At 36.9% G+C, this 21,852-nt stretch overlaps 1 protein-coding gene across 3 annotated transcripts in view; it reads left to right on the top strand.

The window, feature by feature from the left end:
- Nucleotides 1–21,852, top strand: part of C6 (complement C6) — a 92,771-nt gene that overhangs the window by 8,801 nt on the left and 62,118 nt on the right. For all 3 annotated transcript variants that reach the window (XM_036846910.1, XM_036846909.1, XM_036846911.1), the window contains 4 exons: nt 60–204; nt 4,408–4,549; nt 9,492–9,630; nt 14,893–15,093. In XM_036846910.1, the coding sequence (XP_036702805.1) occupies nt 60–204; nt 4,408–4,549; nt 9,492–9,630; nt 14,893–15,093 (627 nt within the window). The remainder of the gene's footprint in view (nt 1–59; nt 205–4,407; nt 4,550–9,491; nt 9,631–14,892; nt 15,094–21,852) is intronic.

Below are 21,852 nucleotides of genomic sequence, written 5' to 3'. Positions count from 1 at the left end.
AGATAGTTTTTGGCTTTGACCCAGCCTCAGTTACTCACCTTTCTCTCCTTTTCTTTCAGTTTAAAGTTAGGTCCATCTTGCGCCCCAGTCAGTTTGGAGGACAACCCTGTACTGAGCCCCTCATGACCTTTCAACCATGCATCCCATCTAAGCTCTGCAAAATTGAAGATGTTGACTGCAAGAATAAGTTCCACTGTGACAGTGGTAATGTACTTTTGGAAAATGTTCAGTCTTCATTAAAAATGACTAAATAAATTTATTCCAATTGACTCCCAGTGAAAGTCATGATAGAGAAGTCCCAGCATATTTTAAGCCTGTGGGGACAGGGGTGTTATGCTCCCAATTACATGCTATTCATGTGTAAAATTACAGCTTTCAAGCTATAATCATCTTGACCACTTACTTGATTCATGTGCTCATCAAGTACCACTCCCAGGTTCCGACACTGTGATACAGCAGTAGGAAGAGAATGAGGAGGAGGAAACGGAGGAAGAGGCAGATACTTTTAAAAATCGGCTATTAATAAGCACAAATCTAGAATCAGAATAAGCAATTGAAAAGGAGTGACAGATTTTTAAAATTTTAATATAGTTTATTAAGATAAGAATATTAAAGCTAAGATAGTATGTCAAGGGGATGACTAGAGATGATGTGACAGATTTTCTGGTGTGGTCCATTGAACGACTCCAAAGGTAATTGGCAGAAGAGGAAGTTGAAAATGATTTAAATGGTGGCAACGTTCCCTTCAAGTCCAATTCTCATTCAGATTTGTAAATTTTGATATTTAAGTATCATTAGATTATAATCAAATTTTGAATATACCGCTTAATCTATGTATTCTCTTGCTAATTAATGGCTCTCCAAAGCTCAACACTTTGAACAGTCTAGATGAGATTTCTACACATTTTTTCAGGAAAGGTCCAGATGGTAAATATTTTAGGCTTTGCTGGCCATACGGTCTATGCAGCAGCTATTCAGCTCTGGCATCCTAGCATCAAAGCTGCCATAGACAGTAGCTAAACAATTGAGCATGGCTGTGTTCCAATAGAATTTTATTTACAAGAACAAGTGGCAGGTCAGTTTTCGTCCATGGGCCATAGTTCACTGATTTCTTATATAAATAGTCAATTTAAAGTTAAAATTAGAGTTCAGATGACTAAAATCCCATCATTTCTGTGTACTCTGAGATACACTGAAAAGTATTTAGAACTAAATAGCAGATTTCAAATTCCTATAAAAAATTGACCCCAGACTTGGGTCTAATGTTTCTCTCTTCTTACTCCTTGCTTCCTGCCTTCAGCTTTGCCAATCTTTTCTGAATGTCAGGCAGGAATGCTGGTGCCAGGGTTTTCCCTCTGTGCCTCATCCCCCAAACCTGAGATGTGAGGGTGGGACCTGGGTAGAGAGATAGACATTATGCCTACAAAAATAAGGTCATGTCACATATTGACAAAAGAGGGAATATAAGAAAAATCTTGATGGCAATGGCTCAGGGGAATGCAGACCTTAGCATTATAACCAGAATATTAAGATAAAAATTTAGAACTGAAGCACAGCTATTTGAACCTTGAAGGGTAGTTTTTAGAACAGATTACCAGGAAGAACTCTTTTATTCAACAGACGATAAATCTATGAAATTTATTACAAAAGAGCTTTGTTTAGGCCAAAAATATCCACAAGTTTGAGAAGGCTTTAGATACATCCATGAGCTAACAATTCATAATGAGGGATTTCAGGAAAGTTAGTGGTATAGGCACAACTGATCTCTAGTTCATCAGCAATATGTCAATAACTAGTGATATAAACTGAACTGTTGAAATACATCTGTAATGGTTGGTAAGCAGCTGCTACCCTGAGGTCTCTTAGTGACCTCTGCCCTACTGTCCAGATCCCTTCACCAAGAATCCCTAGATCTTCCCAGGATCCAACCACTAACTAGCTAATCCCTGGCACAAATATGGTTGGAATCCATTCTGATTGAGTGGTGCCATGGCCTATTGGTTGTTAAATATTCCACTGAAGATGATATACCACTGTGCTCTCCTAAAAACATCCACTAATGCCACTCTGAAAGGGAATAAAATGTTGAATGGACCATTATTTGTCTGACTCAGTATACTCAGAATGATGTTTGGCTCAATTAACAACAACATCAAAAAATGTCTATCTTTCCTTTCCTCTCTCATGATTGCATCTTCAGAGTCCCCCAAGACTAAATATATTACTTTAATGTATACATGGATCTATGAGAAGTACCCATGAGGATAATCCCCATGCACTATGCCAACTCCTCTCTCAAAGTTGTAACTTTAAGCATAAAGATGAGAATTTGCAACTAGTTATAAAAATACCATTGTAGTAACACAAATCAGTTCAAGTAAATAGGAAAATCATGTACAATTCAAATGACTACATAGTTCCAGGTGTAAAGATATATATGCATGTGCTGGCTAAAGCATGCTGACTTCTACAAATTCTGTACTATCCGAACTTCCCTTCATTTTTCCCATTACTTCTTTGGTATAGGATATATTTATGGCTTACAATCTCTCTCCCCTTGTGCTTCCTATTCCATTGTGTTTCCAACGCCTGGAATCATTCTCAGCTGTGTCCCATCACAGACCTATATCACTCCTGTCACCCATTCCTAAACATCACTGAAGAGAATTCCTCTTGCTTTCATCCCTACCCTTGCTAATAAATCCTCTCTAATATCCCCGGAAGTACCAAATGAATAGAATTCCTAACATATCTGGTACCCTGATCACAAACCTAGGTTAATGAGAACAGTACCTTACATGTGTATCCCTACCTCCACCTGATAAAATGGGATATTTTTTAATGTAACTGTATCAAAAATTTGCTTTTGTTCAAATTTGTGAGTGCTAGGTTCAAAACTTTTAAAAACTGTAATATTTGTCCTTTCTTTTTCTTTAGGAAAAGCCTCTCTATTGCATACTAAATTACCCATTCTGCTCTGCCCTAAGAAAAGCAAACAGGAAAACTAGAGATGTGCTGTTTTAAAAACAGAGCGTCTTTCAGGTTATATCTTGGGAATGACAGGAATTCAATTCCCTCTGTATTTTCAGTCTTGTATGTTTATGATGCTCAGAACTATAATAATGGTCTCGATACAAGATTTTGAATAATCAAAGGAGGACTTAATTACTTTCATTACATTCTACCTTCTTACTGAATGTTATTAACCAAAAAACTAAGTACTTTCTAGGGAACTCCCTATTAGTACAAAAATTTAATTCAACAGAATACCCAATTTCCCCAAGCATTTCAGTTAGTCCAAATAGTCATGCATAGCTGTAGTGAGAGGTTGATCACAATTTAAAATAGGCAAGCAGATAATCCTGAGTAAAACATTTAATCATTGTCAGTGAGACCTGTACGTAATGGTACAGATGCCAGCATCCTTGACTATAGGCAAGAGGCTGAGGGGCAGGAGAAGGGGTATCTGTAATTGTACATAAAGCATTTCAATTTCAGTAATATATAGGCACGTACTGATTCCTAGGATCCTTATGAAATTCATCAAGTTTAAAAAGGAAGGGAATTGTCTGGGTACATGGAGTTGGTACTATTTTCTAAATTCACTCAAACTGCTACCTAATACTGTAGTACCTAGGCATTTAATTTGTCCAAAAAAAAATTAGATATAGTAAATTATATGCAGTGAAACAATTAACAGTAATCATAAACAGTGAATATCTAGATTAAAATATGTAGTAATTATGTATAGTAAAATACACAGATAGTAAGTGTGCAATTTGATTTTGACAAATATATACACCCATGTAAACAGCCTCCAATCAAGGTACAGAAAATCTCCATAAACCCAAAATATTCCTTCTTTCCTCTTTCCAGTTAATCCCTCTCCTTGTAGTTGAACATCAGATAAAGGATTCAAATGGCATGACTCTTCTGTGTCGGGCTTATTTCACCCAACATAAAATTTCAGACATTCATCCATGTTGTTATGTGTACCAATAGATGTGTGTGTGTGAAATTATAGTTTTTTTGAAAAAAACAGTGACTTTGAGTCTGTTATCCTGAATCAAAAAAAAAAAAAATTCTGAGCCTATTGTTAATTTTCTCCTACAGAACATGATATCTGCCGCAAGCTCACTGTAATGGTAATGGGATTCCAGAATTATTTCTCTTATTTAAGACAATGAGCTCAATAGTGACTAAATAATTATATCTTGACTCTTGTAATCCTAAAAAATAAGGGAAAACATCAGTTTGTCATTCCATTTCCATATTTCCTAAATTTTTATCAAAAATAATGAAAACTTGCCCTCAACCTTCCCTTGAAATTTAAAGTATTCATGTTTCAAATCAGCAAATACTTTCTTAAATGACCATTTGTTGTCAATGTTGTTGTTTCTTGACTAGGTCGCTGCATTGCCAGCAAGTTGGAATGCAATGGAGAAAATGATTGTGGAGACAATTCAGATGAAAGGAATTGTGGGAGAAAAAAATCAGTATGCTCACGGCAGTATAATCCCATCCCTAGTGTACAGCTGATGGGCACTGGGTATGTACCATCTTTTTATCATTTGGGAAGTAGGACCATCTCAGAACTAATGAGTTGGAAGCAACAATGAGACCCACCATTGTCTACATTCCTCATTAACCTCTTACTCCTCTCACCAGCCCTGTCCCTGACACTAGGCTACCATGCTCAAGTAGCACGTGGCCATAATCCTCATTCCTAAGGAATAAAAGAATTTAGCATTTTCATATTTAGTTCGTAGTAGACAGTGCTGTGAGTACTTCATAAACGTAGTTTGTTTTAATTCTTATATAGCCTTCTGACAGCTCTGGAGGGGATCAGGGCAAACTGGTGGGAGGCCAGCCAAGCTGAGAGGTACCAGGGTGGATTCCCGGGACTATATCTTGAAAGGATGAGGACCCACTCAGAAATGTGCAGTCTCCACATCTGTGTGTTGGAAGACTACAAACTGATTTGAGGTTAGGTCCTAAAATTTCCTAATTAGAGTTGATTTCAATGAGAGTGCTTCAACAGCATCTTCTTATCAATGTGCAGAAATTGTTTCCTTCTTCTCCATTCCCTGGAAGAAAACCTCAGCCAAAAACTCCTACTGACAATGGGAAAAAGAGTATCAAAAAGTATGCTTGTGAGTGTATTGAAAGTGAAAACACTAAAGAAGCAAAACCATTCTTCAAGCATGAGAGGCAAGCCCTGAACCAATAGTGGAGACAGAGCCAGAAGGAAAGGAGTCAGGCAAACACAGAAAAAACAGGGTGATAAGAAAACAATGATGTGAAAAGGTAGGGGAGTAAGAGGAGATGTGCACATGGCGAGGGTGTCCAAAACTTCCTCTTACATGGACTATGTGAGGTATGGATAGGTCAGTACAGTTTAAAGGCAGAAGGTCAGACCTGCATTACCATCTGGTACTACTTGTCCAACTTACAAACCAGGAAAATGAGCCTCAGTGAGATTAAATAACCTGTCCAAGTTTAACAGCTAGTAAATGGAGGAACAGGATTCAAATCCAGACTCCAAGACCTGGGTTATTTCTACCATTTCATTCTGATTTGGGACAATATCCACCTTAGAGATGGGAACATAATGGAAGAAACCTTGGTGGGCCATGCAACCCTCCTCCTGATCTTTAAATAGTGCTCAGAAATTCTAATGTTCCTATTTTAGGTCATGAGGACATTGGAGGTTTGTCAAGGGATTCTAAATTCATTAGACTGAGACAGTGTCTGAGAAAACTTGAGGAAATACAAGAAAAATTGAAAACAAGAGCTAAGCCTTAGTTGGAAGCATAAGAAAAACCAGTAATCTCTTCTACTCTCCTTTTCTCATGGTAAAGAATTCTTCTTTCAATTTTTGCCCGGAAAGCAAATAGTTTTCTATAAACTTTTATTGCTTTGTAGTGGGTTTTTTTTGTCTTTACTTGTACGGCCAGACTTGCATAAAATGAAACCTTGAGGCACCAAAGACAAAGAACAGAAATTGCAAATACAACCTCATTTGATTAGAAGAAAAACTAGAAGCTATTGAACCAAACTCAAGGACAGCAGTACAATGGAACAGCCATTAGTCTGGAAATAAGGGGAGCCGTGTTCTAGACCTACTTCTGCATTAATTCATTAGATCGTGACCAAGTAATTGGACATCTCTGGGCTGTAGTTTCCTCATCTGTATGTTGGATGACTACAAACTGATTTGAGGTTCTGTCCTAAGAACTCCTAATTAGAGTTGATTTCATCGAGAATGTTTCAACAGCATCTTATCAGGGTACAGAAATGGTTTCTTTTTTTCCTTTCTTTGGGAGAAAAACTCAGCCAAAAACTCCCACTGATAATCACATTTTCTAACGTTCTGATTGATTAGGGGTGACATTACAAACTTGCCTCTTGTTCAGTTGGTCTAGACTCTAGAGTTACAGCTGGGGAGGACCACATGCTCTGTGTACTTTGGCAGAAGGACCACGTGGGCCCCTGCCAACCAGAGCTGTTGTCCCAAGAATTCTCAGAAATGAGCAAAACCTACTGGCTCAGGGACAGCCAGTCCTCTCCTCGCCTCCCCAGGGATTGAGAGTTTTGAGAGCTGCTTACTGGAATCTCTCTAACCTCCTGGCCTTAGAATCTCTGCCTCCCTCCAACACATTTCTACCCAAAAAAAGAAATTTCCGGGGTGGCTGCCCTTCTTTTTAAATGGCATCTCTCCAAGAAAGAATTTAATAAGACATACCAACATTGCTGCTTTGTCAACATCAGTCACAAGGTCTGAAATCTGAAGCAAGAATCAGGCGACAGTAGTATGCTGTTTGTTTTTTCTCAGGCTCAGCCAAAGTACAAACGCGTACACATACACACACACACACACACGTATAATACATGAACACACATACATATTTATGTATCTGTATATATGAAAATTTTAATTAAATTCAAAAAGTTACAAAATATAACATTAAAGCCAAATTAGATAAAACACTTTAGAAACCTAAAATATTAAAAGCCACGATGTATTTGAAACACCAAAATATTTAAAGTCAACTTAAATGCCACAGAGGGGAGGAGAAAGAATAGAGCTCAAAATTGCTGCAGAGTTGGCTTCACTCCTAAAAGTTTCCTCACACGTGCCCTGACAGAGTCACCTCCACAAAAATCCTATCTTCAGGCTCTCTGCCAGCAGCTGCTACCTTCATAGATTCCTCATGACCTGGGAACCATTTTTCTCAAGCCCTTTCTTGTTTGTGACAAATTTATAGTACATGGTATAAGGCAGTTAAAGGTAAACAATTCTTTTTTCCTCATTGATCCGTCTTAACTCAGAAAATGAAAGAGTCTTAAATACGTGTGTTTGTCATGCTAATTTAAGCACTCTGGAAAGTTCTTTCCAGACCAGCTCCTCTTACTTCCTCTCTCAAATACCCATTGATACAAATTCAAATATGGGTGAGAATTTGACTAAGAGTTACAAGTCACAGAACCCACAGGAATCTCTTTTTTTTTTTTAAAACAGCTTTATTGAGATCTGATTCACATATGGGTCCTCCAGCTGTGTACCTCATTTATTCTCACACTACTGCCACACTCACAACACTTCTGATGCCAGATGTGGGGTAGGTTTCCCCCCACCAAGCAATTCTCTGTGTCACCAGCCGGGAGCCCTACAGTTTAACTGAATTTTGACACAATCTACTTAGAGATAGTGTCAGATCCCATAGGTTAAGGGCTCAGTCCTGCAAAACTGCCCCTGCCCCCCTACAATTGCAATTTCAGGTTCTCACCTGTGCCTCTGACACATCGAAGATTTCCAAGAACTCATCCTTGGGTTTGATTAATTTGCAAGAGCTGCTCACAGAAATCAGTAAAATAACTTACTTATATCTACCAGTTTACTATAAAAGGATATGATAAAGGATACAGATGAACATCCTTTTGGGAGAGATGGGTAGGGCAAGGATGTGGGAAGGGGAATGAGCTTCCATGCCCTGGTTAGGTACCACTCCCCCACACCTCCATATGCTCACCAACCCAGAAGCTCTCTGAACCCCATACTTTGGGGATTTTTATGGCGGCTTCGTTACATACGTGTGATAGATCATTACTCCTATTTCTAGCCTCTTTCCCCTCTCTGAAGAATGGAGGGTAGGGCAAAAAATTCCAAGCCTTGAATCATGGCATGATCTTTCTGGTGGCCAGCCCCCATCCAGGAGCCCACCAAGAGTCACCTCACTGGAACAAAAGACACTGCTGTCACACAAGAAATTCCAAGGGATTTAGGAGCTCTGTGTCAAAACCTGGGGTCAAAGAACAAATATAGAACAAAAGATGCTGTCAGTGTTCTCATCATTCAGGAAATTACAAGGGTTTTGAGAGCTCTGGTCCAGGAAATGGGGGGTAGAGACCAGTATATATATTTTCTATTATCTCATCTTATGTAATCCAGCATTATCAGAAATCTTTTTTTCACAGCTACAGTTTAAAAATATTTATTGTGTTTTACATTAGGGGAAGAATTTCTAAATATAAAGCAATGGAAGAAATTAAAAGACAAAAATGTATTTGAATGTCCTTCCAACAATATTTACAAGTTTTTACAATGTATACATCATCATGATAAAATTAATGAAGAAGATGAAAAATAAAAGAGTTTTTAAGAAAGGGGGAAAGAAGTAACATACAACTTTTATGTTTATATAACAGCATTATCAAATTTTTGACACAAAACTTTTTTTTCACAGAATACATATTAATATCTATAAGAACTTGGAAAACAATTCGCATTCTGGAAAAGTTTTCATCTACCACAAAACAATTTCTTAAATACTTGATTTGTACTAAGCTAATTAATCTCTCCATGCTTCAATTTCCTCATTTGTAAAATGGGTATAATAATTATATCTATATCACATGGTTATCATAAATATTAAGTAAATATAATATTAATATTAAATACAGATCAAACAGTACTAGACTTATAGTAAATATTATGTAAGCATTTGGTAAACAAATTTTAAATATCATTATAGTTATTAATAAAAACAATAATATGATTACAATTCTATTAAAATATTATTATTACTATTTCATTATTAGCTCTCTATAAGAATTCTTTTACTGTATCATACTGAAGGAAGTGAACCCAGATTGGCATTAATTATGTAATAATTTATTTCATAATCTACTTCCAAAGTTTGTACTTGTTCTGTAACTCATGAAATAATTATAAACTCAAATTTTATGTCATGATGTCAGCCTAGAACAATTAAATAAGTGGAATAGGGAGAACCTGACAGAGCCAGAGGGGCTGAGTTTGGCTTCCAGCCCTTTTTGGGTACCTCACCATAAACTACAAAAAAATGGGCTTTCCTTCAAGCCATTTGTCATGAGTCAAAAATGTCTAAGAGAAGAATTTCTTTCATATACAGTAAATTTTAAAGATTGCTCTACATCTATTGAATTCTTAAAAATTACTTTGTTTTTAGGTTTCACTTTCTGGCAGGAGAGTCCAGAGGAGAAGTCCTCGATAACTCTTTCACTGGAGGAATATGTAAAACTGTCAAAAGCAGTAGAGCAAGTAACCCATACCGTTTCCCGGCCAATCTGGAAAATGTCAACTTCGAGGTACGACAGCTTATCATGGGGCACCCCAAACGCCAATGGTGATTATAAGCTAAATTTCCAATGAAAAATGGGTCATGAAGGAAGGGACAGAATAAAAAGGTAATGAACATTTTTCATCACCTTTTATGTGTTGGTGTTTAATCCTTCCACAACCCAGTGAGGTCAGCGTTATTATCATCAATTTACAGATGGAAAATAGGGAAACTAATTTGTCCAAAGTTAAACAGCTAGTAAGTAGTGGATTAGAGATTTAAGCACAACTTTTCCAAATTCCAGAGTCCATGCTTTCTCCCGTGAACAAATAGCTGTAACATGTCCCCACTCAGATAAATGACTTGGTTTATTCAGAATTTTCTTCTACCATAGTTAGTTCTCTCAGATAACCACAAAATTTAGACATAACAGAGTGCCTGGCTTCTAAAAAAAAAAAAATTAAGATGAATTTAAGTATAACGTGGGTAGTTCTGCTTACTTTCCACCCCATTTTATTAGTTGGTTTGGTTTTCTGTTTGTTTTCCTGAGAGGTAACAAGCAGCATACTATATATTCTCAGAATCTAGCCCAGTGCCTTACACATGACAAGTACTCCATACTTGCTGAACTAAACAATTTGTTTCTTTTAATTTATGATAAAAGAAACAGGAAAGACATGACTTTAACGGCTACATCCATGCATACAAATTTGACATACTAGAGAGAATTTCAGAAAATCTAATGATTTCTGAGACCACTTTACAGATGCTATGCATTCAGCAAAATTCATTCAATCCCTTCAAAAAAAAAAAAACTTTTATATTCATATAAATACAGGCATTTTCCAATTTGACAAACTCAATTTAAAAACCATCTAATATATGTTAATGGGTGTGGGGAAATGTCCTTGGGGTCCAACTGCCAAATTCAAACACCTTTGGGGAGACTTACCCTGAGAAGTCCCGTCTCTGCCTGGAGGTAGATGCGACAAGAGTAACATGTGACTCTGACCAGGTAGAGAGAATACTCACTATCTCCCCACAGATCCAGAAGATGTTAACCCCAGAGGGTCCACCACTACCAAGGGAGGTAGAAAAGGTCTTGCTGGTATGCTGAATAGGAACTCAGAAGAGACCTTTTTCCAAAGAAAAAATGACATCAAAAAGTCTGTCAATGATGGAAGATGTATTCTATTCTTAAGATGTATTGAGTAGGCTTTGTAGACAGAGCTAAAACCCAAACATTTACATATAATATCATTATGTTGGAGGATGCTTTCTAACTCCGAAACAACCAATCCATAAGCTTACTTTCAAAACACAATAATTTCCAAAGAAACATACTGCCTATATTCTCTGCAAGCATCCCTTTTATACAGTTTTACAATTAACAAATGTTAAGCTCAGCACAAGAGAGCAAATACGGGCTTAGGTAACACTTTACACTTATATGATACCTAGGGTTTTCAAAGTACTCGCATATGTTGTTTTACTCAAGTGCCATAACAACCTTCCCAGAAAGAGAAATTTATTTTATGTTCATCTTACTTACAGGAGATTTAGGATCATTGAAGTTAGAAACTTTCTCAGAGTAATGCAGCAAGTAAATGGCACAGTGGAATTAGAACTGCTGGCTCCTGGCTCCAAGTCCAGGGCTGCCTGTGCCAGATGAGACGTTGATAGTAATATCAAGAGAGATATTAACGACTCTGCAATGAGTGCCAGGTCCGAGTACCTTTCCTAAACTATCATTTAAAAGGTATCACCTGTGAAGTTCACCAATGGTGTGCCAGAGCCAGCTCTTCCAGCTTAAAAAAGCCAACTGTTAAATTTTCAGGATTTTTGCAAGCTGATTATTAAACACAGCCATTATTAAATATTAAATATATAACCTGACAATTAAATAAAGATATTAAAAACGCAGGTGATAATTACTCAAAATGTATCACTTCTCAATTACTTTGCCACATTTGACCATTCTCTATGCGCTTGAGGTTGCTTACATCTATTGTATCTTAAAAATACTATATAATAATTTGCAGGACACAACACTTAACCATCAAAGCCAACTGTCAGTCTTTGCTAAACGTTATAAACCATTAATTGTCCCACCAAAAAATATTAATAATTTGCTACTGTGCATCTCTTCCCAAGTTTGAATTCAGGGGCATCATATAGGTAGCTTGAAATCAGCTATAGTAGGAATATTTATGCCACAAGAAAAGGCAAACGCTGTAGTAAATCACAGATTTTTTTTCCCTCTCAGAGAATTGGTTGTTAAACATTTACCAGCAGAATGTTGGATCCACCCATATAATTTAGTAACCCAAGCGTGCATGGCAAGTTACATCAGGAAATACAGCCTGAAAAATCCTCATTCAGAAGAAAGTAGACTCATTTCGTTATCCATGTAGTTCTGAAACTTGCCCAACCTTAAGAAGCTGCCTGAGCTAACCTCTAACTATACGTCATTGAACTTTAGATAATATTCAATTGCTGAGGAAGGTCTTGGTGATATTTCTTCAAACAAAGATTTGGAAAAGACCAGACCCAAGGTCACAGCTATTGGTTTACTTTCCACTGATCTCTTTATTACTTTGTTCATACCGTTAACAGGCAGCTGTGCAAATCTAAGCTATTCCTTACTGAAAACAGTAGAGGAAGAGAAATTCAGCAGGCATCTGACTTCCTTTCTTCTACAGTATCGGAGCTTATTGAGACAGATGAAATCATGGGCTGGCTGGCACACAAAGATTAGAGGGGGCTCCTGAAAGGAAGGCAATTGGGCAGCAAGTCAGAACGGAAGACCATAGGAAGAATTCTGCCCCTCAGGGATCTTCCAAACGCTAAATACAGAGCTAAAGACCATAAGATACAGAGCTAAAGACCATAAGATCCCTGCACCAGTCCCCAGAGTTGTATCAGTGTCTCAGGAATCCTCCTCTCGTTTCTTTGGAGCTGCTGCTCGCTACCAGGTGTACGCTAAAGCACTTGCTGTCACCAGCAAACTACAGTTTGCAGTTACCACTAGACTTTTGATTCTTACCAATATACTGACCTACCTAGACAAGGTCTCTTGCTATATCCCAAAGCCTCAAGCCTTCGTAGATCTGCAATGCCCCCAAAGCCTCCCTAAATCCCTTGTGAAATTCACAACTTCAGGTTCTGTCTCTAACCCTCACACCACAGAAACTAGGTGTCCCTCTGTCCCCTCCATTCCCCAAGTCTCTCTTAACTCTCTTCTGCCCCTCCCTACAAACCCAGCTCCTTTCTTCAAACACAAAAGTGAAAGTGTCAGCACATATCGAGCCCCAGGAGGTCATCAGCCCACAAGATCCACAGGTAGTCAGGATGGGCTAGGAATAAGATGTAAAATGAGGATTAAACCTTTTCCCCAGAGTTTGCTTAACATCTCTTCCTGGGAAAAGCTAGGAAGATGGAGCTAATCAGAGCCCACCAGCTGTTCCTTACACCTCAGGAAAAGAACTCGTCTTCCTCCTTTCAAATGTTGTCTTGGCTTTCCATATTCCCATTCATGAAACAGCATTCCCATCCATTCATTCATTCATTCTCTCTCTCTCTCTCTCTCTTTCTCTCTCTCCCACACACACACACATACACATTTACTTGGTCAAAAACTTCTGTTGACTTACCTCCTAAATATCTTTCAAATCCACCACTTTCTCTCTACCCAACCACCATTCCCCTATGCCTGGCCATTCTCCTGAATCACTTGGCTGATTGCAACAGTTTTTTAAACTGCTCTCCTTGCCTCTACTTATTTATCTGTAGTTAACATGATCTTTGCAAAACAAATGTGATGACAAACATTCTCAATTTTTCAATCACTCAAATAATATTTTTAAAGAACTTATCAGATGCAAAATCTTGTATTTAGAAGTCAACTCGGATGCTTTAGCAGGGCATACAAGGCCAGGCCCCAGTTTCCCAGTTCAATCTAATTTTTCAGCACTGCTCATCTATAAAACTGCCTTCCCACCAAGCCAATATAGGTGGTCAGATTTTCTCTGAGCTTCTGCCCAGGATACCCAATGCCCCTACCTTACGTGCAAATATTGTTTTCTTTAGGCTGACACATCTTTTCTTGTGTGAGAGTTAATTTATAAAATAAAATATTTGTAGTCTGAGTTTTTTTAGGCAAATGGTAAAGAAATGTCAACAACTACATTTAAATATGGTTGTACTGCTTTGTTGTTAACAGATGAGCTTCATTTGTGGACATTTTAAATGCTAACTAGCAGGCACTGCAATGTCTCAAAGGAACACTGAACTTTTGACTGTATTTTACTGTTGAGCAAGATTCTTTTGCAGCTGGGTTATTTCTTCTCTTGACTAATTGTGCGAGCTATTTAATTGTGACAGGTGGTTTGCCTCACAGTGCACTTTAATATTGAATATTTTAAAACAAGAGATTTTTCCATTGCAAACCAGACAAGCATTTTTTTTATTGGAATATAGTTGATTTATAATGTTGTGTTAGTTTCAGATGTACAGACAAGCATTTTTAACATAAAGAAGTACGCTTCGATCAATTTACTTTGCAACTTTAAAAAATTTGTCCATTGTTCTCTTCTTACCAGCAAAACCATAGCAAGGATTTACCTTGGACTTGGCAAATACCTGCTCCACTCATAATTCAAGTCCCACTGGCTGTTTTTTTTCTTCTTCCCAGACCCAGTCAGGTGAAAACTGATAACCACCCACCCTGCAAAACCAATGGATTATTTGATTATTTGTCCTCTGTCTTGCAGACTTGGCCAGTGGAGTGCTAATGCCCAACCTATGAATAAGACTAAAGGGTTGGTGATGGAGCCTGAGCAGGGTAGGATAGGATCTGCCCTCCCCTTTTCTAGGCCTCACTTTTCGGAAAGATACCTTCCATTAGCTTGCAAATGGCATCAAGTTCACAGGCAGACTAAAAATAACTCTCTATTCTTATCACCTCACTAAATCTCAGTTATGGAGTCATTTCCTTGATAGAGGTTTCCCTGGTATTGCCTCTCTGAGTTTTATAGTTATTTGTGACGCTCCCCTTGGCAACACAACACTACCCACATTGAATTAAGTATCTGTGATTATCTTTCTTCCTCAATAAACTTTGACTCCCTGAAGACAGGGAATAACACTATACCTCGTTCTCTAGCAAGATGGGTCCTCAACAAACCATTTACTGAATGCATAAATGAATGAATGATCATTGCATTAAGTGTTCACGAGTAACTCCAGTATTTCCTAAATTACGTCTTACTTCATATGGATTTTTCTCCAGGTACAAACTGAAGAAGATGATTTGGAAACAGGTTTCTACGAGGATTTAATTTCTCTTGAAGTTAATAAAGATCAACAAGGTTTAGCTTTCGGCCAAGAGAAGAGCTCTTTTCATGTACCAATTTTTTATTCCTCAAAGAGAAGGCAAAGCAGCACCCGTAATTCTGCCTTCAAACAAGCCATTCAAGCCTCCTACAAAAAGGTAAAGAAATGGTTCCTGTTCTTTTTATCCTTTCCTGAAAATTAACACCAATTCCAGCAATCATGCAAGGAGAAAGAGAGAGTTTTTAATATCAAATGAATAGGATTTCTAACACAGATTTAAACAGACTTACTTTTTTGTGGTTATATCCCACTTCAAAAGTTATAGAGATAATATGTATAACAATGCTTCTTTTTGCGTGCATTTGGCTATGTTTATGGTTGTGTTCTCTTTAACTTTTTTCTCATTATTTTAGGTGTATTTCTTATAAATCACATGCCACAAAATGTTCCTTTTTAAATGTGATCTGACAGTCTAGAGTCTTTGCTAGAGAAATTCAGCCAACTTATATTTAGTATCTCCCCTGAAATATTTGATCGTATTTCTTCCATCTTTAATTTTTCATACTCAACTTTGTTGCTGGTTTCCTATTTCTTTACTTTTGTTTTTTCCAGCCATATTTCTGTTTACTCCTTTTTGTCCTTTTGGTTATTTTGGAAGTTCTACTAAACGTTTAAATTCTGCTGGTAGTTACCTTTCTCTAGTTAACAAGCATAATTAAACATATGTTTTTCTTTTATCACTTGAAGTAATATCTGTAGCCTCCCAAAGGATGTTTTATTTACCTATTCCCCACATCCCATTCCAAAGATCTCCTTGAAAACATATTTGCTTGTCTTTCCCAACACTATCATCACAGGGCTCCAAAACCTCAGTTTTATTGAGGTAGTTCAAAATCTTTGTATTTCAAGTTATTCCTAGGATTCCTAGGGATTGTTTTGTATTCATTTATATATTATATATGTTCATTTGTAATTTATTCAGGTTCTTGTCTTCCCAATTAACAATTCCTCACATAACACTTATAAATTCCAAGTTCATAATCTGTATTTTATATTTGCATTATATTTTATATATGTATTTCTATATATGTGTGTATATGTATGTGTGTGTGTATATATATATATATATATATATATATATATATATATATCCATCCCATATACTCATTACTGTTTCCTCTTCTTTCATCTTCCCTTTCTTGAGATCCTGTTCTCATTCAATAACCATATTTTTAGTATTTTCTTCAGGGAGGATACATGCAAAATATATACCCTAAATCCTTATGAATCTACAAATGCCTACCTTTTCACTGAGCAATAAAGATAAAGAACATCATGGCTGGATAAAGGAATCTTGGAACATTGTCTTCTTTTCTTCAGAGTTGGTGGATGTTATTCCACTATCTTCTAATTTCTATTGTTACATAGGAAAAATAACATGTAAGTTGATCTTTCTTTTGTTTTCTCTCTGGAAATTTACAATTTTTTTATACTCTAAGTATTGGACTTTTTCCACTAATCTTGCCAGAAACTAATGGAACTCTTTCAGTATATAAAAATGCATCTTCATCCATTAATTTTTCCTCATCTGTTCCTGTTTCTTTTATTATTTGCTTGTAAAATCTCCTAGATATGTATTCCAACTCTTAAATGATTTAGGGGATAGACATTTTCTATTAGACACTTACAAGTGTCTTTTAAAATGGTATCTGTTCCTCATTACAACCACCACTCTAAGTAGGATTTGTTCTTTTGAAAGAGACGAATGGGGAGACTGAGCCATGAATCACAGAACCTGAGGGGAGAGGTGAAAATAATAGACAGAGGTACCAACACCAGAACCAATGGCACCAACACTGGAGGGAACCATTTTATGGCTCCTCCTGTTTTTACCATAGTGCCCCTCATATTTTTTTATTTATTAATCCATTCATACATTTATGTAAATATAAGAACTTATAGCACTATACAGATAATCTCTCCAAGCATTTCATTTGTCTTCAAAAGAACCCTAAAAGGTAATAGTGGATTTTTTTTTTTTTGCTTTATTTTTATTTTTTAAATTGAAGTATAGTTGATTTACAATATTGTGTTAGTTTCAGGTGTACGGCAAAGTGATTCAGTTATACATATATATATATATATATATGTATATACACATATACACATGTATATATTCTTTTTCGGATTCTTTTCCATTATAGGTTACTACAACATATTGAATATAGTTCCTTGTGCTGTATGGTAGGACCTTGTTGGTTATCTATTTTATTTATAGTAGTGTGTATCTCTTAATCACAAACTCCTAATTTATCCCCCCCCCCCACCTTTCCCCTTTGGCAACCATAAGTTTGTTTTTGAAGTCTGTGAATCTGTTTCTGTTTTGTAAATAAGTTCATTTGTACTGTTGTTTTTTTAAGATTCTGCATATAAGCAACATCATATGACATTTGGCTTTTTCTGACTTACTTCTGTCTGACATACTTCACTTAGTATGATAATTTCTAGGTCCATCCATGTTGCTGGATAATAATTTTTTAATGTACTGTTGAGTCCAGTTGTGTCACTGGTGAAGTCAACTTGATACCAGTGTTCTTTGAATGGGAGACTGATCACTGTTTTGCTGAAATCCAAATGTACCACATCCATAGCAGAGGTTCAACCTCCAAGTGGAGGAATGCAGGACTTAGTTCCTGGCCTCTTCTCTCTAGCTGTCTCAGGCCCTTGGAGATGCCATCCAGACTCATGGCTTCAAATACTATCTACATGTTGATGAAGTCAAAATTTATGTTTCCAGCACTGTCAGTTGAACTCTATTCCAAGTGCTTGTTCAACATTTCAACTTGGATTTTAATAAGCAACTCAAAGACAGCATGTCCAAAACTGGGCTCTTGATATTTCTCCCTGCTGTAACTTGTCCCTTTCCCAGTCTTCTCCATCTTGGGAAAGGCAATTCTAACTGTGCAAGTGGCTGTGAGTAAAGACCTTGAGGACATGATTGATTCCTTTCTTTTCTTCACATCCCTATATACAATCGATCAGCAAATCCTACTGGCTCTGCCTTAAAAATACATCCAAATTCTGACCATGTTCCATCACCTCCACAGCTACCATCCATGACTCAAGGCACTATGGCCTGGATAATGCCAATAGATATCCAAGGGGTCTTCTTCCTTCATCTTACTGTCTTTCAGTCTATTTTCAACAGAGCAGCCAGAGTGATACCAACTGGATACTGGCTATAAATCATACCATTCTGCTGCTCAAACCCTCAAACATTAAAAGCTTAAGTCTGTCCATTGACCTACAAGACCCCTCATTATTTTTCTGCCTTCATCCCCCATTATTCTCCCCTGTCCTCATTCAGTTCAGCTTATAATGCCTCCTCACTGCTCCTCAAACACAGGCTGGTCACATCCTTACCCCAGGACCTTTGCACAAGCTGTTCCATCTACAAGCTTTCCCCTGAGATTTATGCTTGCCTTCCTTTCATTTTTTTTTTTTTTAACTGGAGTATAGTTGGTTTACGCTGCTGTGTCAGTTTCTGCTGTATAGCAAAGTGAATCAGCCATACGTATACATATATCCCCTCTTTTTTGGATTTCCTTCCCATTTAGGTCACACAGAGCACCAAAAAGAGTTTCCTGTGCTATACAGTAGGTTCCCATTAGTTATCTATTTTATGCGTAGTAGTGTATATATGTCAATTCCAATCTCCCAATTCATCTCACCCCCTCGGTATCCATACCTTTGCTCTCTACGTCTCTGTCTCTATTACTGCTTTGCAAATAAGATCATCAATACCATTTTTCTAGATTCCACAAATATGCATTAATATGCCATATTTGTTTTCTCTTTCTGACTTACTTCACTCTATATGACAGTCTCTGGGTCCATCCACATCTCTACAAATGACCCAATTTCATTCCCTTTTATGACTGAGTAATATTCCATTGTATATACATACCACATCTTCTTTATCCATTGCTCTGTTGATGGACATTTAGGTTGCTTCCATGACCTGGCTATTGTAAATAGTGCTGCAATGAACACTGTGGTGCATGTGTCTTTTTGAATTATGGTTTTCTCTGGGTATATGCCCAGTAGTGGGATTGCTGGGTCATATGGTAGTTCTATTTTTAGTTGTTTAAGGAACGATACTGTTCTCCACAGTGGCTATATCAATTTACATTCCCACCAACAGTGTAAGAGGGCTCCCTTTTCTCCACACCCTCTCCTACATTTACTGTTTGTAGGTATTTTTGATGATGGCCATTCTGACTGGCATGAGATGATACCTCCTTGTAGTTTTGATTTTCATTTCTCTAATGATTAGTGATGTTGAGCAACTTATCATGTATCTCTTGGCCATCTGTATGTCTTCTTTGGAGAAATGTCTATTTAGGTCTTCTGCCGATTTTTTGATTGGATTGTTTGTTTTTTTGATATTGAGCTGCATGAGCTTTTTCTATACATTGGAGATTAATCCCTTGTCAGTTGCTTCATTTGCAAATATTGTCTCCCATTCTGAGGGGTGTCTTTTCATCTTGCTTATGGTTTCCTTTGCTGTGCAAAAGATTTTAACTTTCATTAGGTCTCATTAGTTTATGTTTGTTTTTTATTTTCATTACTCTAGGAGGTGGGTCACAAAAGATCTTACTGTGATTTATGTCAAAAAGTGCTCTGCCTATTTTTCCTCTAAGAGTTTTACAGTGTCTGGCCTTACAACTAGGTCTTTAATCCATTTTGAGTTTATTTTTGTGTATGGTGTTGCATTCTTTTACATGTAGCTGTCCAGTTTTCCCAGCACCTCTTATTGAAGAGACTGTCTTTTCTCCATTGTATATTCTTGCCTCCTTTGTCATAGATTGGGTGACCATAGGTGGTGGGTTCCACTGATCTATATTTCTGATTTTGTGCCAGTACCATACTGTCTTGATTACAGTAGCTTTTTAGTATAGTCTGAAGTCAGGGAGTCTGATTCCTCCAGCTCCGTTTTTCTTTCTCAAGATTGCTTTGGCTATTCAGGGTTTTTTGTGTATCCAAACAAATAATAAAATTTTATGTTCTACTTCTGTGAAAAATGCCATTGGTAATTTGATAGGGATTGCACTGAACCTGTAGATTGCTTTGGGTAGTATAGTCATTTTCACAGCATTGATTCTTCCAATCCAAGAACATGGTATACCTCTCCATCTGTTTGTATCATCTTTAATTTCTTCCATCAGTGTCTTACAGTTTTCTGCATACAGGTCTTTTGCCTCCTTAGGTAGGTTTATTCCTAGGTATTTTATTCTTTTTGTTGCAGTGGTAAATGGGAGTGTTTCCTTAATTTCTCTTTCTGATATTTTGTTGTTAGTGTATAGGAATGCAAGGCATTACTGTGTATTAATTTTGTATCCTGCAACTTTACTAAATTCATTGATTAGCTCTAGTAGTTTTCTGGTGGCATCTTTAGCATTCTCTATGTATACTATCATGTCATCTGCAAACAGTGACTGTTTTACTTCTTCTTTTCCAATTTGTATTCCTTTTATTTCTTTTTCTTCTCTGATTGGTGTGGCTAGGACTTCCAGAACTATGTTGAATAATAGTGACAAGAGTGGACACCCTTGTTTGTTCCTGACCTTAGTGGAAATGCTTTCAGTTTTTCACCGTTGAGAATGATGTTTGCTGTGGGTTTGTTGTATATGGCCTTTATTATGTTGAGGTAGTTTCCCTCTATGCTCACTTTCTGGAGAGTTTTTATCATAAATGGGTGTTGAATTTTGTCAAAAGCTTTTTCTGCGTCTACTGAGATGATCATATGGTTTTTATTCTTCAATTTGTTAATATGGTGTATCACATTGATTTGATTTGCATATATTGAAGAATCCTTGCATCCCTGGGATAAACCCCACTTGATCATGGTGCATGATCCTTTTAATGTGTTGTTGGATTCTGTTTGCTAGCATTTTGTTGAGGATTTTTGCATCTATGTTCATCAGTGATATTGGCCTGTAATTTTCTTTTTTGTGACATCTTTGTCTGGTTTTGGTATCAGGGTGATGGCAGCCTTATAGAATGAGCTTGGGAGTGTTCTTCCCTCTGTGACTTTTTGGAAGAGTTTGAGAAGGATGCGTGTAAGCTCTTCTCTAAAAGTTTAATAGAATTTGCCTGTGAAGCCATCTGGTCCTGGACCTTTATTTGTTGGAAGATTTAATCACAGTTTCAATTTCATTACCTGTGATTGGTCTATTCATCTTTTCTATTTCTTCCTGGTTCAGTCTTGGAAGGCTGTAATTTTCTAAGAACTTGTCCATTTCTTCCATGTTGTCCATTTTATTGGCATATAGTTGCTTGTAGTAGTTTCTTATGATGTTTTGTATTTCTGCGGTGTCAGTTGTAACTTCTCCTTTTTCATTTCTAATTTTATTGATTTGAGTCCTCTCCCTTTTTTTCTTGATGAGTCTGGCTAAAGACAATTTTGTTTGTCTTCTCAAAGAAGCAGCTTTTAGTTTTATTGATCTTTGCTATTGTTTTCTTTGTTTCCATTTCATTTATTTCTGCTCTGATCTTTATGATTTCTTTCCTTATACTAACCTTAGGGGTTTTTGTTGTTGTTCTTCTTCTTCTTCTTCTTTCCTTAGTTGCTTTAGGTGTAAGGTTAGGTTGTTTATTTGAGATATTTCTTGTTTCTTGAGATAAGATTGTATTGCTATAAACTTCCCTCTTAGAACTGCTTTTCCTGCATCCCATAGGTTTTGGATCATTGTGTTTTCGTTGTCATTTGTCTCTAGGTATTCTTTGATTTGCTCTTTGATTTCTTCAGTGATCTCTTTGCTATTTAGTAACGTATTGTTTAGCTTCCATGTGTTTGTGTTTTTTACAGTTTTTTCTGTAATTTATTTTAATTTCGTAGTGTTGTGGTTGGAAA

Source organism: Balaenoptera musculus, chromosome 3, assembly GCF_009873245.2.
Source record: "Balaenoptera musculus isolate JJ_BM4_2016_0621 chromosome 3, mBalMus1.pri.v3, whole genome shotgun sequence".
NCBI lineage: Eukaryota > Metazoa > Chordata > Mammalia > Artiodactyla > Balaenopteridae > Balaenoptera > Balaenoptera musculus.
This window is presented reverse-complemented; position numbering and strand designations above follow the sequence as displayed.